This window comes from Microcaecilia unicolor, chromosome 4 (genome assembly GCF_901765095.1).
Source record: "Microcaecilia unicolor chromosome 4, aMicUni1.1, whole genome shotgun sequence".
Lineage (NCBI taxonomy): Eukaryota > Metazoa > Chordata > Amphibia > Gymnophiona > Siphonopidae > Microcaecilia > Microcaecilia unicolor.
In genome coordinates, this window is record NC_044034.1 from 272964294 (window position 1) to 272979477 (window position 15184).

Genomic DNA, 15184 nt, shown 5'->3' on the forward strand with positions numbered 1-15184 from the left:
ACATCTTCCCCCACCACCAACTGGAAAGACCACATTTTAAAACCCAAAACAAAGCAGAGATCAACATCCTAAATAGTACCAAAAAGTACTAAATCGCAATGGCCACATCAAAAAAGACAGAATGCACAGACATTTATAGACTCTTAAGAACACCACATCAACAATGATACATATGTACCCATTCCTATAGGTTACATAAATATGAGATCAGCGGTGAACAAGTCAACCTTAAATAGAGACTGGATTGAAAAGGAGCAATTAGGTATACTATTCATAACAGAAACATGGCTGCAAATGCGAGATGACCCAGTTCTTGACTTATGTCCACCAGGATATAAAATAACATACATCAACAGAACTAAAAAAAAAGGAGGTGGGGTCATCTTAATATATAAATCCTTCTTTAGGGTAGAAACCATAGCTGAACATATATCCCCTGTGATTGAAATCAAGGCATGCAAAATCACAGACTCAACGTTAACTGATCAAGTATGTGCTATACTTTTCTACAGCCTGCCTGGAAGATGGTTCAGCTCCCAAGATGATTTCATGGACTTCATATCGAACATTTGCACAAACTTCTCGAAAGTCCTTCTACTAGGTGATATCAATCTACACCTAGACAAGCAACATGGCGCCAACACCAGGCTTCTAACAAACTTCCTGATCCAAAGAAACTTCAAAATGGCACCAGCCACCTCATCTCATGTAAAAGGTCATCAGTTAGACACACTAGCTTACAGGTTATCTAATAGCAACTATATTCATAACTGGGCAGAGGTGCCATGGCCAGGCTCAAGCCATAACAAACTCACATTCACACTTCAATGGAAAGACAATGTCAAAAACAGAGAACTGAGGACACCACACCCTGTCCTAACCACAGGAAAAGTGGACAACCATAGGTTCTGGTCAACAGTGATGAATGACCAAACAAGCATAATATCCACTAACATTCACTTCATGAGAAACTGGGATGAACTAAATGGAAACAAACTAAACAAAATAGTACCGCTCAAAATGAAAACAAAGAAGCAACAACAACCGCACTCAGAATACTACAGCACATACATGCGCCTAGAAGAGATAAACACACAAAAAATATACGAACTAATGAAAAATGTACTGAACACACAAGCTCTGCTAATGTCAAATGAAAAACCACCAACAGCAGTCGAGCTCACACAATATTTCAAGGAAAAAATAATAAAAATAAGATCAAACCTAAAACAACACTCATAGGTTTCCCACACAAATGTGAAATCAACAAGGATCACATTAAGGCTGACAGAATCTGGTCCTCCTTCAAGATACCAACAACCAGCTCAGTTAAAGTACTACTGACAAAATATGGACACGCCAATTGCCTACTAGATAACTGCCCAAACTACATGATGGAAAACCCACCAGATTGGCTTATCAAATGCTTAACTGAACACACAGAATACTGTTCTCGAAAGGCCATTTCCCCTCTGACAAGGGCAGTAGCCATATTCACTCTAATCCCTAAAGACGCCACCAGAAAGATCAGTGAACTCATTAATTACAGACCAGTGGCATCAATACCACTGCTGACCAAAACAAAGGAGGGACTAGTAGCACAACAGTTAATGGAATACCTAACGCACTACTCGGTCCCTCACAGCTCTCAGTCAGGCTTCAGACCATACTATAGCACTGAAACAGTCATAACCATCTTGATCACAAAATTCAGAAAGCCAAGGCCAGTCAATACTACTACAACAATTTGATATGTCACGCACCTTCGACCTAGTAGATCACACAATACTAATGACCCTGCTTGACAACATAGGAATAACTGGAGCAGTAGCAGCCTGGTTCAATGGTTTTCTAAGAACTAGATCCTATCTTGTCAAGATGTCCAATGAGTTTCAGCCTCCTGGATCTCTGAATGCAGGTCCCTCAGAATTTACTAATTTCACCAATATTATTCAATGTCCTGATGGCTCCAATTGATAAAAAACTGGAAAAAATGGGTTTATATCCATTCATATACTCAAACAATGTCACTATCTACATACCTTTTAACAACAGCATCACAGAGATACTGGATAAGGCCAAAAAAGAATTCAACCTCATGGAAAACTAGGTCACAACTGTCAACTTAAACTGAACCAAGACAAAACCAAACTCCTGGTTCTATCCAACCAGCATAATCCCACCACATTCCAAAACCTTATAACAGATCAAAATCTTAAACAATTGAAACACAAATAAAAATACTAGGAATCATTCTTGACAAACATCTGACCCTTGAAGACCAAGTTGCTGCAATCACATCAAAAAGCTTCAAAATATTATGGAAACTGAGAAGAATCAGAGACTATTTCCCCAGAAAATCATTCTGTCTTATAGTACAGATGCTGATATTGTCCCAACTAGACTACTGTAATGCAGCATACATAGGCTGCAAAGAAAACCTACTAAGATCATTGCAGATCATATAAAACACAGTGGCGAGATTGTGTTCAAAAAGTCAAAATATGATAGAGCAATCCCACTACTCATAATGCTACATTGGCTCCCGATTAAGGCCAGACAATTTTTCAAAACTAGTACAATCATATTCATATTCAAAATATTGTTTGGCATAGACTACATGGTACACATAATCAAACTATCATCAAGAAACGCAAACCCAGGAACCAACTGCCCAACTGCAAAACATACTATACAAGTCCACCTACACAGCAGGATTTAGCTACCTGAGCTCAAAATGGTGGAATTCAATTCCCATGGACAGAACTACTTCCAGTTCAGAAAAAACCTAAAGACCTACCTCTTCAGGAAATTCTATGAATAAAATATGCACAAATCATTCTAGAACAACAATACACAACACAACCTCTAACTGTAATGCATCTTTTCATTTAAGAAAAGAACTAAGACATACCTTCTCAAGTAACTCAATGAGTATTCCATACGCACTAATAGTTATCTTGCCAACCACCGTAAAAGAAAGCATCATATAACCTTGTAAATGTAATTGAATCAATGTAATATCTAACAATTGTTAAATGTAATTCACATTCAACCAAAACTCATTTTTGGATAATTGTGGGATACAAATATGAATAAATAAAAATAAATAAATAAATACAGCAGAATTAGAGAAGATACAGAATAGGGCAATGAGAATGATAAAGGGGATGGGATGACTACCCTATGAGGAAAGGCTAAAGCGGCTAGGGCTCTTCAGATTGGAGAAGAGACAGCTGAGGGGAGATATGATACAGGTCTATACAATACTGAGTGGAGTAGAACGGGTAAAGGTGAATCGCTTGTTTACCCTTTCCAAAAATACTAGGACTAGGGGGCATGCAATGAAGCTACTAAGTAGTAAATTTAAAACAAACCAGACAAAATATTCCTTCAATCGATGTGTAATTAAACTCTGGAACTTGTTGCCAGAGAATGTGGTAAAAGCAGTTAGTTTAGCAGGGTTTAAAAACGGTTTGGATAATTTCCTAAAAGAAAAGTCCATCAGCTATTATTAAGATGAACTTTGGAACATCCACTGCTTATTTCTAGGATAAGCAACATAAAATCTGTTTTACTGTTCTGGGATCTTGCCAGGTACTTGTGACCTCAATTGGCCATATTTGGAAACAGGATACTGGACTTGATGGACCTTTGGTCTGTCCCAGAAATGATGGTGTGCTAGGGATAGGAAGTACTGCTGGGCTGCTGCGGTAGCCCGGTGGTACTTCCTGTAAAGCAAGCAGTAAGCCCGCATTGGGCTTACCGATGCTTACTAAAAGGAGCCCTAAATGACTAAGTTAGGGGTAATCTGGGGACAGAACATGAACAGACCCAGCACTTAACTGGTTAGCGGTGATATTCAATCCACTAACCGGTGAAATGAGTGGATAAAGTTAGAGCAGCTAACAGACTATCCTAACTTTATCAGCCAACTTAACAATGTACCAGTTTGAAAATTGTGCTGTGCCTCTGGGTCACTGCATTAACCAGGCATTCAGAGGTCAATATTCAGTCTGCTGGATGCAGGCCGGCTAAGTGCCATGATTGGCACTGAGCCTGGATATTCAATGCCAGGCTGTTTCTGGTGACTGGCATTGAATATTTGGCTGGTTAAGTTTATAACAGCCAAAGATAGGACTGTTATTTATGTGGTCTGATTTGGTTGCAGCAATGTGCCAAATATTTATGGCTTGCCGGTTATACTGTGTGATATAGCTGGTTACCCGCTAACCGGCTATTAGCCGGCTAAGTGCCATTTAAACAACCAGGAGCCAATCCTGGATGGTTAAATGGCTTTGAATATTGGGGGGGGGGGGGGGGGGGGGTCAATGCCTGAGGTCATACATGCCCTGTCACTGAATATCTAGGGCTATGGGTTGCCTTACAAGCTGCATACAGCTGTCTTAACTCTATCCACTAAGCTAACCGTGTACCAATCTGAATATCATGAGACCAGACAGAGCCTGGCATTGAATATCCAGGGTTATGAGTGGCTTACAAGCCGCTTATCACCACAGACTGAATTTGGACCCCACAGTTGACAAAAAAAATTATTCACAGCAGATTGTGAGGCATGCAGATGAACCTTGTGAGACTAGGGGACAGGGCATTTAAATTTCTATACTTGCTGTTGCCTGGTTTTGCTTTCTAATAATGCTTTACCAATTTACTCAAACATACAGTTGAAATTTACATAACTGATAATAGATTAAATGTTCTTGTCTGTGAGGCTTAGTTTAATGCTGATAGCTTCTCTACAGGCAGCTTGGTCATCATATCTTTTGAATCAAGTTCTATGTCCAAAAATGACACTTACTGTTTAGAGCCAAAATTTTGTCTTATTTTTAGTCAGTGAAATTTCCAATTCTTCAGCCCTGTTTTGCAATATCCTTAGAATGAATTTCTTCATAAAAGTGGTTAATAAAATCCCAATAAATAAATAAATATTGCTATGTATAAATCAGATTACAAAGGTCTGAAAAACAAAAGAATCACCCAAGTAATTGATGATCTTCTCTGAACAGTCACCTGCTCCATTGCCCACTGTAGGAACATGATAAGGACTGGGTTTAAAAGGACAACTAACTGACTCACCTTCTGGATATGATAAATGATGTATTCATTTATATTCTCATAGTTTCTTTTTTCCCAGAGGGCAGAATTTATAACTGAAAAAAATAGTTTCACCTTGAGTGGGTCTGCAAATCTCTTCCATGTTAAATTCTCTGTAATTGTTTCCCTTACCACTTCCAGTTTCTTAGTGACAGACTTTAGATTTCTTAAAGGCTGATGAAAGGTTCAAGTAATCAGTATGTATCATCTCTTCTACAGTTCATTGGGTTTCTTTTCAACCTATCTAGGTGAATAGGTTTTGGCACCAAATTCCACCAGGCTGCTCTGTCTCCCTTGAAATTAGTGATGGTATTCTCCTTCCATTTTAAAGCATCAGGTGTTTGGATGAATTTTGCACATATACCAGGAGCCATGGTGGGAGGCTTCCCCCCAAACCTGCACTGCACTTGTTAAATGGCTCTCCACAAAAATCAGGAATAAATTCTTTGCACTGTGCGGGAGACTCAAACAGTATAGTCCCTTCACTCTCACCACATAGTATATATAAACAATCTTGTTAGCAAACAAATGCTGATATACAAATCCCTCATTAATATATTTTCAAATAATGATTTTTCAATAAATTTGGTGACCTCAGCGGTGCAACATGCTTGTGTCTTCACTCTATTGTAAGGAAAAATCTGCACCCACCTCCTCATCGGTACACCCAGCTAACAAGCTTGAGTTAAATTTAAATTTAAAGTATTTAAATTATTTAGTACTCATCTTTAGAAATTGTCAGATGGCGGACACGATGTCCGACATGCATATTTCACCTCCACAGGTTGTCTTAAGGACAGTCCCCTATAGTCGTCACTAGTGCTAGCTGAGCTTCAATTCATGGGAAACCCCTGCTGTCGCTAGTGGTAGCCCTGCTGTAGTTCCGGATTGGCACACGGCAATTATGTTGCTGCACGCCAACCCTTTAGTAAAAGGGCCCCTTAATGTGAATAAACTCTGGTGATTGGAATTCTTCTTTGTTCTGCTGTTGCTTGGTGTCGGATATCTTGTATCGATCTGCTTCATTTTGCTACCATTCTGGATCTTGCAGATCATCCGCCTTGCTGTTTTGGGGGGCATTTCTCTACTCTATACAGTCCCTAATGACCAAAGATTGGAGAAGGGAAGGGGAAGGGAAATGGGACTTGATATACTGCCTTTCTGGGGTTTTTGCAACAACATTCAAAGCGGTTTACATATATTCAGGTACTTATTTTTGTACCAGGGGCAATGGAGGGTTAGTTAAGTGACTTGCCCAGAGTCACAAGATGCTGCAGTGGGAATCAAACTCAGTTCCCCAGGATCAAGGTCCACTGCACTAACCACTAGGCTACTCCTCTGCTAGTTTTCTAAAATAGGCATCAACACAAAAATGTCATCTGCATATGACATATTAAGGTATAGTCCAGCATTAAGTGATCGGACCAAAGCATCGAAGTCCAAAATGAATTAGATACTATTCTAAAAGTCTCTATGAAAAAGTAGCAATATAATTAAGGACATGGATCTTTTCCTGAGTGAGATCAGTAGTTTCTAATTTTAAATGCAAGGAGTGCAATAATGATAGAAAGTTCATAACTACGATATCTGAGCTGTTGCCAGAAATCTCTAGAGCAGTGGTTCTCAACCTTTTTTCAATCGGGACACACCTGATGGATAAAGCTCGCATTCACATGGGACACACTGCATACATGACCCTCACAGATCTTTGGTCTGATACAGTATGGCAGTTCTTATGAATTAAATGTAAACATGCTCTGCCAAGGTGTGGTCCATCTGTAAAAAGTCAAAAGCTGTTCCGGTTAGATAGGCAGTGACTTAACAGTGGAGGACAAAAGGATTTTTTTAAAACTTATTTGACAGATTTTTAATTTTTTTGAAAGCTTCCCATATGTAGATACAAATATCATGAAATACAATTTATTATCACTATAACAGCTTAAATAATTATTGTAGCTGGTAGAAACAGGACTAATAAAGGCTATGTGTTGTGCTCATTTTTCTACACTGTTCTATACAATACAGTAATACATGGCCAAATTGCAGTGAGGATATCCTGTTTATTGATGTTGTAATCTGCCTTGGGAAGTCTGATGTTAAAAAGATTGGAAGTACAATTTTATTTATTTATTGGGCCACTGGAAATAATTAACTGTCATTCAGCAACAACTGTACTACTGCTGCTTTCCCTTAGCAATCATTATTCCTAAGACAAATCTATATACAAACACACAGCCAGGAGAGAAATACTACCCCCCCCCTTGCAAAAAATGCCTTTTACAACCAAAGAGGCTTGAAGAAGAAATAAATATATACCACAGAAATAGAAAATGATGGCACATTTAGACTGACTCTGGACTTCTGTATGAAGGTAGCTCTGCCCTCATTCAATATCTCTCTTTTAAATAGTAGTAATACACTATATTAAGTGTATTTTATAAACAAAAGGGGCAAGTTCCCACAAACCATCGTTCTCTTTTGATCTAGGCACAAGAAAAAAAAAGATTTTAAATGATCCCAGGTTTCAACCTAATTTATTTATTTATTACATTTGTATCCCACATTTTCCCGCATAGCAGTAGGCTCAATGTGGCTTACTGCTCAATGTGGCTTCTGGAGAGGATAGTACCAACTCCGGGAATATATACAGAGTGGAAAATAGAGTAACAGTAGGTGCAAGGAAGCTGATAAGGTTCCAGAAAAGAGAATACAACTCTGGGACGAGTATATAGTAGCATATAGAGAGAAGTAATCCCAATGAGGCTCCAGGGATGAGACTACAGCTTCTAGTGAGCAATACAGAGTAGGATAAGGGTAGAAATATACTTAATTATAACTGGAGTGGTACAATTCGTACAGTTTGAAGTAATAGGATTATGTGGAAGGGGTATTGTTCATTTCTTAGTTCGATAGATGTGATGCATTGTTCATGAATTAGTTCGGGTCTGCTGGGTAGGCTTTCCGGAAGAGGTAAGTCTTGAGATCTTTTCGGAATTTTAGATGGGTGTTCACAGTTCTAATGTTTCTAGGTAATGCATTCCAGAGCTGTGTGCAAATATAGGAAAAGCTGGATGCATATGTTGATTTGCATTTTAGTCCTTTACAGTTTGGGTATGCAGGTTTAGAAATGTTCTTGATGATTCGATGATGTTTCTAGTTGGTAAGTCGATAAGTTCAGTCATGTAGGTTAGGGCCAGATCATGGATTATTTTGTGGAGCAGAGTGCAAATTTTGAATGCTATTCGTTCCTTGATTGGTAGCCAGTGCAGTATTTCGCGTAGGGGTTTAGCACTTTTGAATCTTGCCTTTCCGAAAATGAGTCTAGCTGCCGTGTTCTGCACGGTCTGGAGTTTCCTTAAGATCTGTTCTTTGCATCCAGCATATACGGTGTTACAGTGGTCAACATGTGATAATACCATTGTTTGAATTATGTTACGGAAAGTTTCCCTTGAGATGAATTGTTTGATCCGTTTCAGTTTCCACATTGCATGGAACATTTTCTTCGTGGTGGCAGAGGCTTGGGTCTACAGGGTTAGGTTGGTGTCAATAGTAATTCCAAGGATCTTCAGTTTGTCCGATATTGGGAGAGTATGTTCTGGGGTTTTTATGGATGAAGGGAGGTTTGTTTTGTGGTAAGAAGAGAGAATAAGGCAATGGGTTTTTTTCCTTGTTGAGTTTGAGTTTGAATGCTGATGCCCAGGCATCCATTAAGCTTAAACTAGTCTTTATTGCAACAGTGATTTCTGTTGGATTAGAGTTGAACGGTATGTAAATGGTGACATCATCTGCATACAGAAAAGGATTAAGATTATGCTTGTATAGGGCATGAGCAAGGGGGATCATCATCAGATTAAATAATATGTGTGAGAGGTGAACCCTGGGGTACTCTGCAATCGGTACTCCATGATGGTGATATATTTGAGTTTGCTTTTACTTGATAAGATCCCGTGGGTAGGAAACCCTTGAACCATTTGAGTATATTCCCTCCTATGCCTATATTGTCAAGCATTCTTAACAGTATATTAAGTGGAGGAGTGGCCTAGTGGTTAGGGTGGTGGACTTTGGTCCTGAGGAACTGAGTTCGATTCCTACTTCAGGCACAGGCAGCTCCTTGTGACTCTGGGTAAGTCACTTAACCCTCCATTGCCTCATGTGAGCCGCATTGAGCCTGCCATTAGTGGGAAAGTGCTGGGTACAAATGTAACAAAAATAAAAAATAGTGGTCAACCATACTGAATGTGCTTGACAAGTTGAATTGTAGAGGGGTATGTTTTTACCTAATGTGATTTCCTTTTTGAGCTTGGCTACGAGAGTTACCAGGACATTTCATGTTTGATGTGGGATATAAATGTCATAAATAAATAAATAGAAACTCTGAATATTGAGCACTTCATTCTCATAACATGATGTCTGTGTTAGTGGTCCTTTACCTGAAGAAAAGAATTTCTGCACGACTATAACAATGCTAGGATGTCCCTATAACCAGCCACTTCAAATGATACACCGATTATGATTTACAACAAATTACTACTCTACCTATGAAAAGTTATTCCATTATTACACTTCCTCTATGTACATTTGTATGCTGCACAAGTGGGCACATTTGAAAATATAAGAGAGATTAAATAACAATGCTACCAACAATAGAGAATGACAACGGATTGTTTTTGAGTGTATGGCAGCTGCATGGAGAAGGGGAAACAGATTGGCTTCAACTTTTCTACTTCAAGCCATCTCCTGTTGTCAATCAAACCTCCTTGCCTAGAGATAATAGCATCATCATCTCCACCCCACCCCCCCATGAGTATAGCATACCTCTCAACTTCCCACTTCATATCCTCCGTCAGATGATCCATTTCCCTCACCGGCCATCCTTTAAGCCCAAGGAGGTTTCTCAATCTAACCTCCTTGTTCAAACCACACTACTCTTCCAGCAGCTCTAGCAGTAACATGCTGCTTGGCCGACCTGGAGCCTTTTCTCTGCCATATCCTGTACCTGCTGATGCAACTTCCTGCTCCTACAAGGGTGGGATCAGGCAAAGAAAAGGCTCTGGGTTGGCCAGGCAGCGTGCTATCACTAGTGCTGCTGGAAAAGTAGTGATGTTTGACCAAATCCAATCTCCTTGAGTTGACAGATGGTGGTGAGGGGGATGAACCTGAGGAAAGATATGAGGTGGGAAGCTGAGAGATGTATGCTGGCTCGTGGGTGAGTGGGGAGGAGGGCGAGATGATGATACTATTAACTCTAGGGAAAGAGGGGAAAATAATCCAGATGTGTGCTGAATCTATTCAACAACCGGCTCGCAAAACTCTGCAAAATTGTGGCTACATAAAAATGTTCAATAAAAAGTTAAATATTAAAAAAAAACCAAAAAAAATGCTAAATCCAAAAGGAAAGTAATCACTACAAGCAGAAGATCATCCTGCTTATAATCGAAAGAGAAAAACGCCTATATTCCGACCTAATTCGGGACATGGACGTCTTTCTCACGCGGGTGCCCAAATCGGTATAATCGAAAGCCGATTTTGGGCGTTTCCAACTGCACTCCGTTGCGGGAACAAATAAAGTTGATGGGGGCATGTCGGAGGCGTGGTGAAGGCGGGACTGAGGCGTGGTTATCGGCTGAGCAGAGATGTGCGTGCTTGGCCGATAATGGAAAAAAGAAAGGCGTTTTTAGAGAGAATTTAGGTCACTTTTGTTGGACCCGTTTTTTTTCACGAACAGGTCCCAAAAAAGTGCCCTAAATGACCACCAGAGGGAACCGGGGATGACCTCCCCTGACTCCCCCAGTGGTCACTAACCCCCTCCCACAAAAAAAAAAACGAACTTTAAACACTTTTTTTCCAACTTGTAAGCCAGCCTCAAATGTCATCCCCAGCTCCATGACAGCAGTATGCAGGTCCCCGAAGTAATTTTAGTTTAGTTGGTGCTGCGCGGGACCCATGCAGAGAGGAAAAATCTGAAGAAAAAAAAAAAAACAAGCAAGTGCAGTCAGGGACGTCTAAATTACCAGGATAGTAAAAAAGGGGAATCAAACCAGCAACCTTCTGATTATATGCTCAGTGCTCTAGCCAGTGCACCACTGCTTAGACATCCTTGCCTTCCCATTAAGTTCCTCCAAGTTTCTGTCAGCCAATCACAGCTGTTTAGCTGACACCAATGTCAGCTAAATGAGCTGTGATTGGCTGACAGAAACTTGGAGGGACTTAATGGAACAGCAAGGATGTCTAAGCAGTGGTGCACTGGCTAGAGCACTGAGCTTGTAATCAGAAAGTTGCTGGTTTGATTCCCCCTTTTACTATCGGTTTAATTTGGACGTCCCTGACTGCACTTGCTTGGTTGGTTTTTTTTTTCTTCCAATTTTTCCTCTCTGCATGGGTCCTGCGCAGCCCCAACTAAACTAAAATTGCTCTGGGGACCTGCATACTGCTGTCATGGAGCTAGGTATGATATTTGAGGCTGGCATAGAGGCATCTCAGGGGGACCAGTGCACTATGAATGCTGGCCCCTCCCACGACCAAATGCCTTGGATTTGGTCGTTTTTGAGCTGGGACGCTTCGGTTTTGATAATCGCTAAAAAACAAAAACGCTCAGCTCAAAAAACGCCCTAATCCAATGTATTTTCGAAAAAAAAGATGGACGTCCATTTTTTTCGAAAATACAGTTCGGCCCGCCCCTTCACAGACCCGTTCTCAGAGATGGACGTTCTTACACAAAGGCATTCGCGTTTGATTATGCCCCTCCATGTCTACTTCTCCTGGGCCCATATGTGTTAAATCCAGTGAGTATTTTTGTCCATGGATCTCAGCCTGCTCTCTTTCTCGATGTCCTCTTACTAACATGATTTATTGCACCACCAAGGTTTCAGCTTTAGCACTTGCTTTTTCTTGGATCTCTCATATCTTCAGAAATACAGTAAAAAAAAGTCTGTCCCAGTATGGCAACACTTATGTTCTTGTCAGAACATGACTCAATATCAATAGAATTTTGTTAGCAATAAGAATGTTGGTGTATTTGTTGAATGATATAAATGTGAACAAAAATACCTGAAAGAAAAAATCCAGGACAGTGGTCTGGTTACTGGGAGAGTATATGGTTTCCATAGTAACACCTTCTTGTATACATTCTTCTTGTTCTTGCAGGAAAAGCACTTCATTGATATACTGATGCAACTTCTCATTGATCATGTTGATGCACAGCTATTATAAAAGAAAAACCACTTCAGATTAATTTACATAAACACTGCAAGAAAACTTGAATGGAAAAACCCCCCACTGATCTTAAGCCTACCAGTTAGTTCCATCTTTTCCAAGAGAGCAAATTCAGTACTAGTTTCACTCCATTCCATACATGTTTTTCTTATTAAACTCAGAAGTACAAGTACACGCATACAATGGAGCAAAATTAGGATTGGAACAACTTCCTTTGGAAAAAAATTGAGCCGGTTGGTAACTCTGACTGACCTGCAAATAGTAAACAATCAATAAATCACATCATAACAGATTTTGGGCCCTGTTTACTAAGCAGCATTACAGGCATGTTAACATTTTTAATGCACGTTAATCATGTATGTGCATTAATCTTGTATGTGCCTACAATATCTCTATAGGCGCCTACATGGCTAGTGAGCGTGTTAAGTGTAGGCATGCTAAAAACACTAACGCACCTTAGTAAACAGGGCCTTTAAAGTTGTTCCAGGCAATATTCCGCCCATAGTGATCAGTGCTTTTTTTAAACACTGGCCGCTGTGGGCTGATTAGACCCAGATAATTAACGCCGGGACATATCCAGCTACCAGCGTTGAATATTTGGGTTATTGGTGGCTTTAGGAAGTTATCCTGGTATATTGATATTTGGTGCTGATTCTCAGATAATTCTCTGGACAGGTTAGGTCTGCTATTTATACAGTCCATATTACCCAGATAACTATCTGAGCACCAGCACCCAATATCAGTGGTACCCAGATAACCCCAGCTCTGTCTTTGCTCCACCCCTAGACTGCTCTGCACTAATTGGAGAAACACTATCAATCACATTATCCTCAAATATCTTATAAGAAGTATCATTTGTGTATCTGTTTTCCTGAAGGAAGCTAGATAAGTGCACAATTATTTTGTTTTTGAACTTTAAATGAAGTGATTGCACTCTTGTTTTGGGGGGACTGCACTGATGGCTAAATGAAAGTTCAATTGTGAGCTTTTTTTTTGTTGCTGATGAAGAATTGACCTGGAGCTCATTGAGGCTTTTTCTTCCCATTATTCATATATTGTGTTTTAGATACACATATGATACTTATACGATATTTGAGGATAATTTTCTAAGTGATTTATAATGTTAATCCTGTCCTCAACCCATTTTGAATAATATAGATATTAATTGGAGAGAGCCATGGTGGCTGTGCAGACATTCTCCAGTTAAATGCTGCTGAGTAACAGCGGTGGACCCAGTCACCAGGAATTAACCAGGTAGGAGTTTCAAATTTATTAAAAACTTTCTATCCCACCTAACAGAGCAAACCATCTAGGTGGTGTACAATCTAAAAATAACAATGAGTAGGAGAAGGAAAATAGGAGATAAATGAATGTCCACAAATTACATGAAACAAAAGGAACCTGGGTAGAACTACAATATTAATAGGAAAGATGGGGCAGAAGGAGAAAATGAGAAGGATGGGGGGAAAACTGTAACCAGGTAAAGTGACGGGATCTGGAAAGAAAAAGTTATGAACATGCATAACAAAATGAAAAAGTTCTGTTTTAAAGAGTGATAGCGAGGTGGTTTGGTGAAAGTGAGATGGGTGTTCCATAGCTTGGGCCCTTGAAAGGCAAACATTGAGTGTCTGCTGTGCTCATGAAAAATTTCTCTGTGTGATGGAATGGAGAAGAGATTAAGTTGTGATAGTCTTAGAGCACGAGTTTGAATATATGGGGTAAGGTATCTCCAAAGGTAAAGAGGTTCAGTGTCGGCAAGAGCTTTGTAAATAAGTAGGAGAATTTTATAAGTAATGTGGTGAGAAATGGGGAGCCAGTGCAAAGATTTGAGATGCAAAGTAATATGGTCAAATTTCTTAAGGTGATAGAGGACTCTTATGGCAGTATTTTGCACTAATTGAAGACGATGTTGATCCTACTGAGTTAACTCATGCTGAATATTGACCCGGTTATGGTTACTGCAAATTTTTTCAAGTGTTTATTCCCTTCTATGTTTTAGGAGCACCCATGAAAGAAAATAGTTTGGTTAGTTTTTCTTTTAAACAAAGATTCAGCGATTTTCATGTATTTTCATCATGTATTTCCTCACATTTGTGGTTTTTGCACACATTCTATGCATGCAAATCAATTGTATGCACGTTAATTTGCAGGTGTAGGCATGCACAAGCAACTAGTGTACTTTTTACTCACTATATAATTAACTCTTCTCTCCCTTACTTTATCTTGGACCTCAGCAGTGTCACTCAAAGGTTAAATACTTCATTGCCCTTAAGCTTTACATACTCATCTCATCACAGGTCCCCTATATTCCTTAATTGTCAATTATTTCTTATTTCCACTAGAATTTTTCATACACAAATAAAACATTTACTTGATATTTCTCCTTATCATGAAGATTTTTAACATCTTTCTCTGTCGGTCAGGGGAACACATTCAACATGTTACGCCCACCAGGCTGCGTCAAGGAAATCCCCTTAAGTTGCCAACTGTACCCTCCTGACTGGATCCCTAAATCACTCCAAGATCACTTTAAACTTTAAGTACCCATACAAACCAAATGTGTGTTCATGAATGCACATCCATATTCTCTATGATATAAACATAAGCTTGCCAGGGTGGTTGTAGCTCTGATCTGCCACTTCTCCTCTCTGCTGCAATTCTAATTTGCAAAACTTTTGCCAGAAGGGAACTCTTTGAATTTTACAATGTACTTCTAGCCTGCCAACACTCTGGCACACTCTGTAGCAATAATAGGGGAGCACAGTGTTTACTGGGGATTTGGTTTCTGCATCTGTGTGAAGCCCTCCAAAGCACAGGTAGTGCGGACAATTTGCCTTACCTGTATCTCGTTGTTTCC

At 39.7% G+C, this 15184-nt stretch overlaps 1 protein-coding gene across 1 annotated transcript in view; it reads right to left on the bottom strand.

Moving 5' to 3' along the window:
• The window catches only part of MYO16 (myosin XVI), a 481895-nt gene that overhangs the window by 207067 nt on the left and 259644 nt on the right, over positions 1-15184 (bottom strand). Inside the window, exon 21 of the mRNA XM_030202479.1 lies at positions 12163-12315. Coding sequence (XP_030058339.1) covers positions 12163-12315 — 153 coding nt within the window. The remainder of the gene's footprint in view (positions 1-12162; positions 12316-15184) is intronic.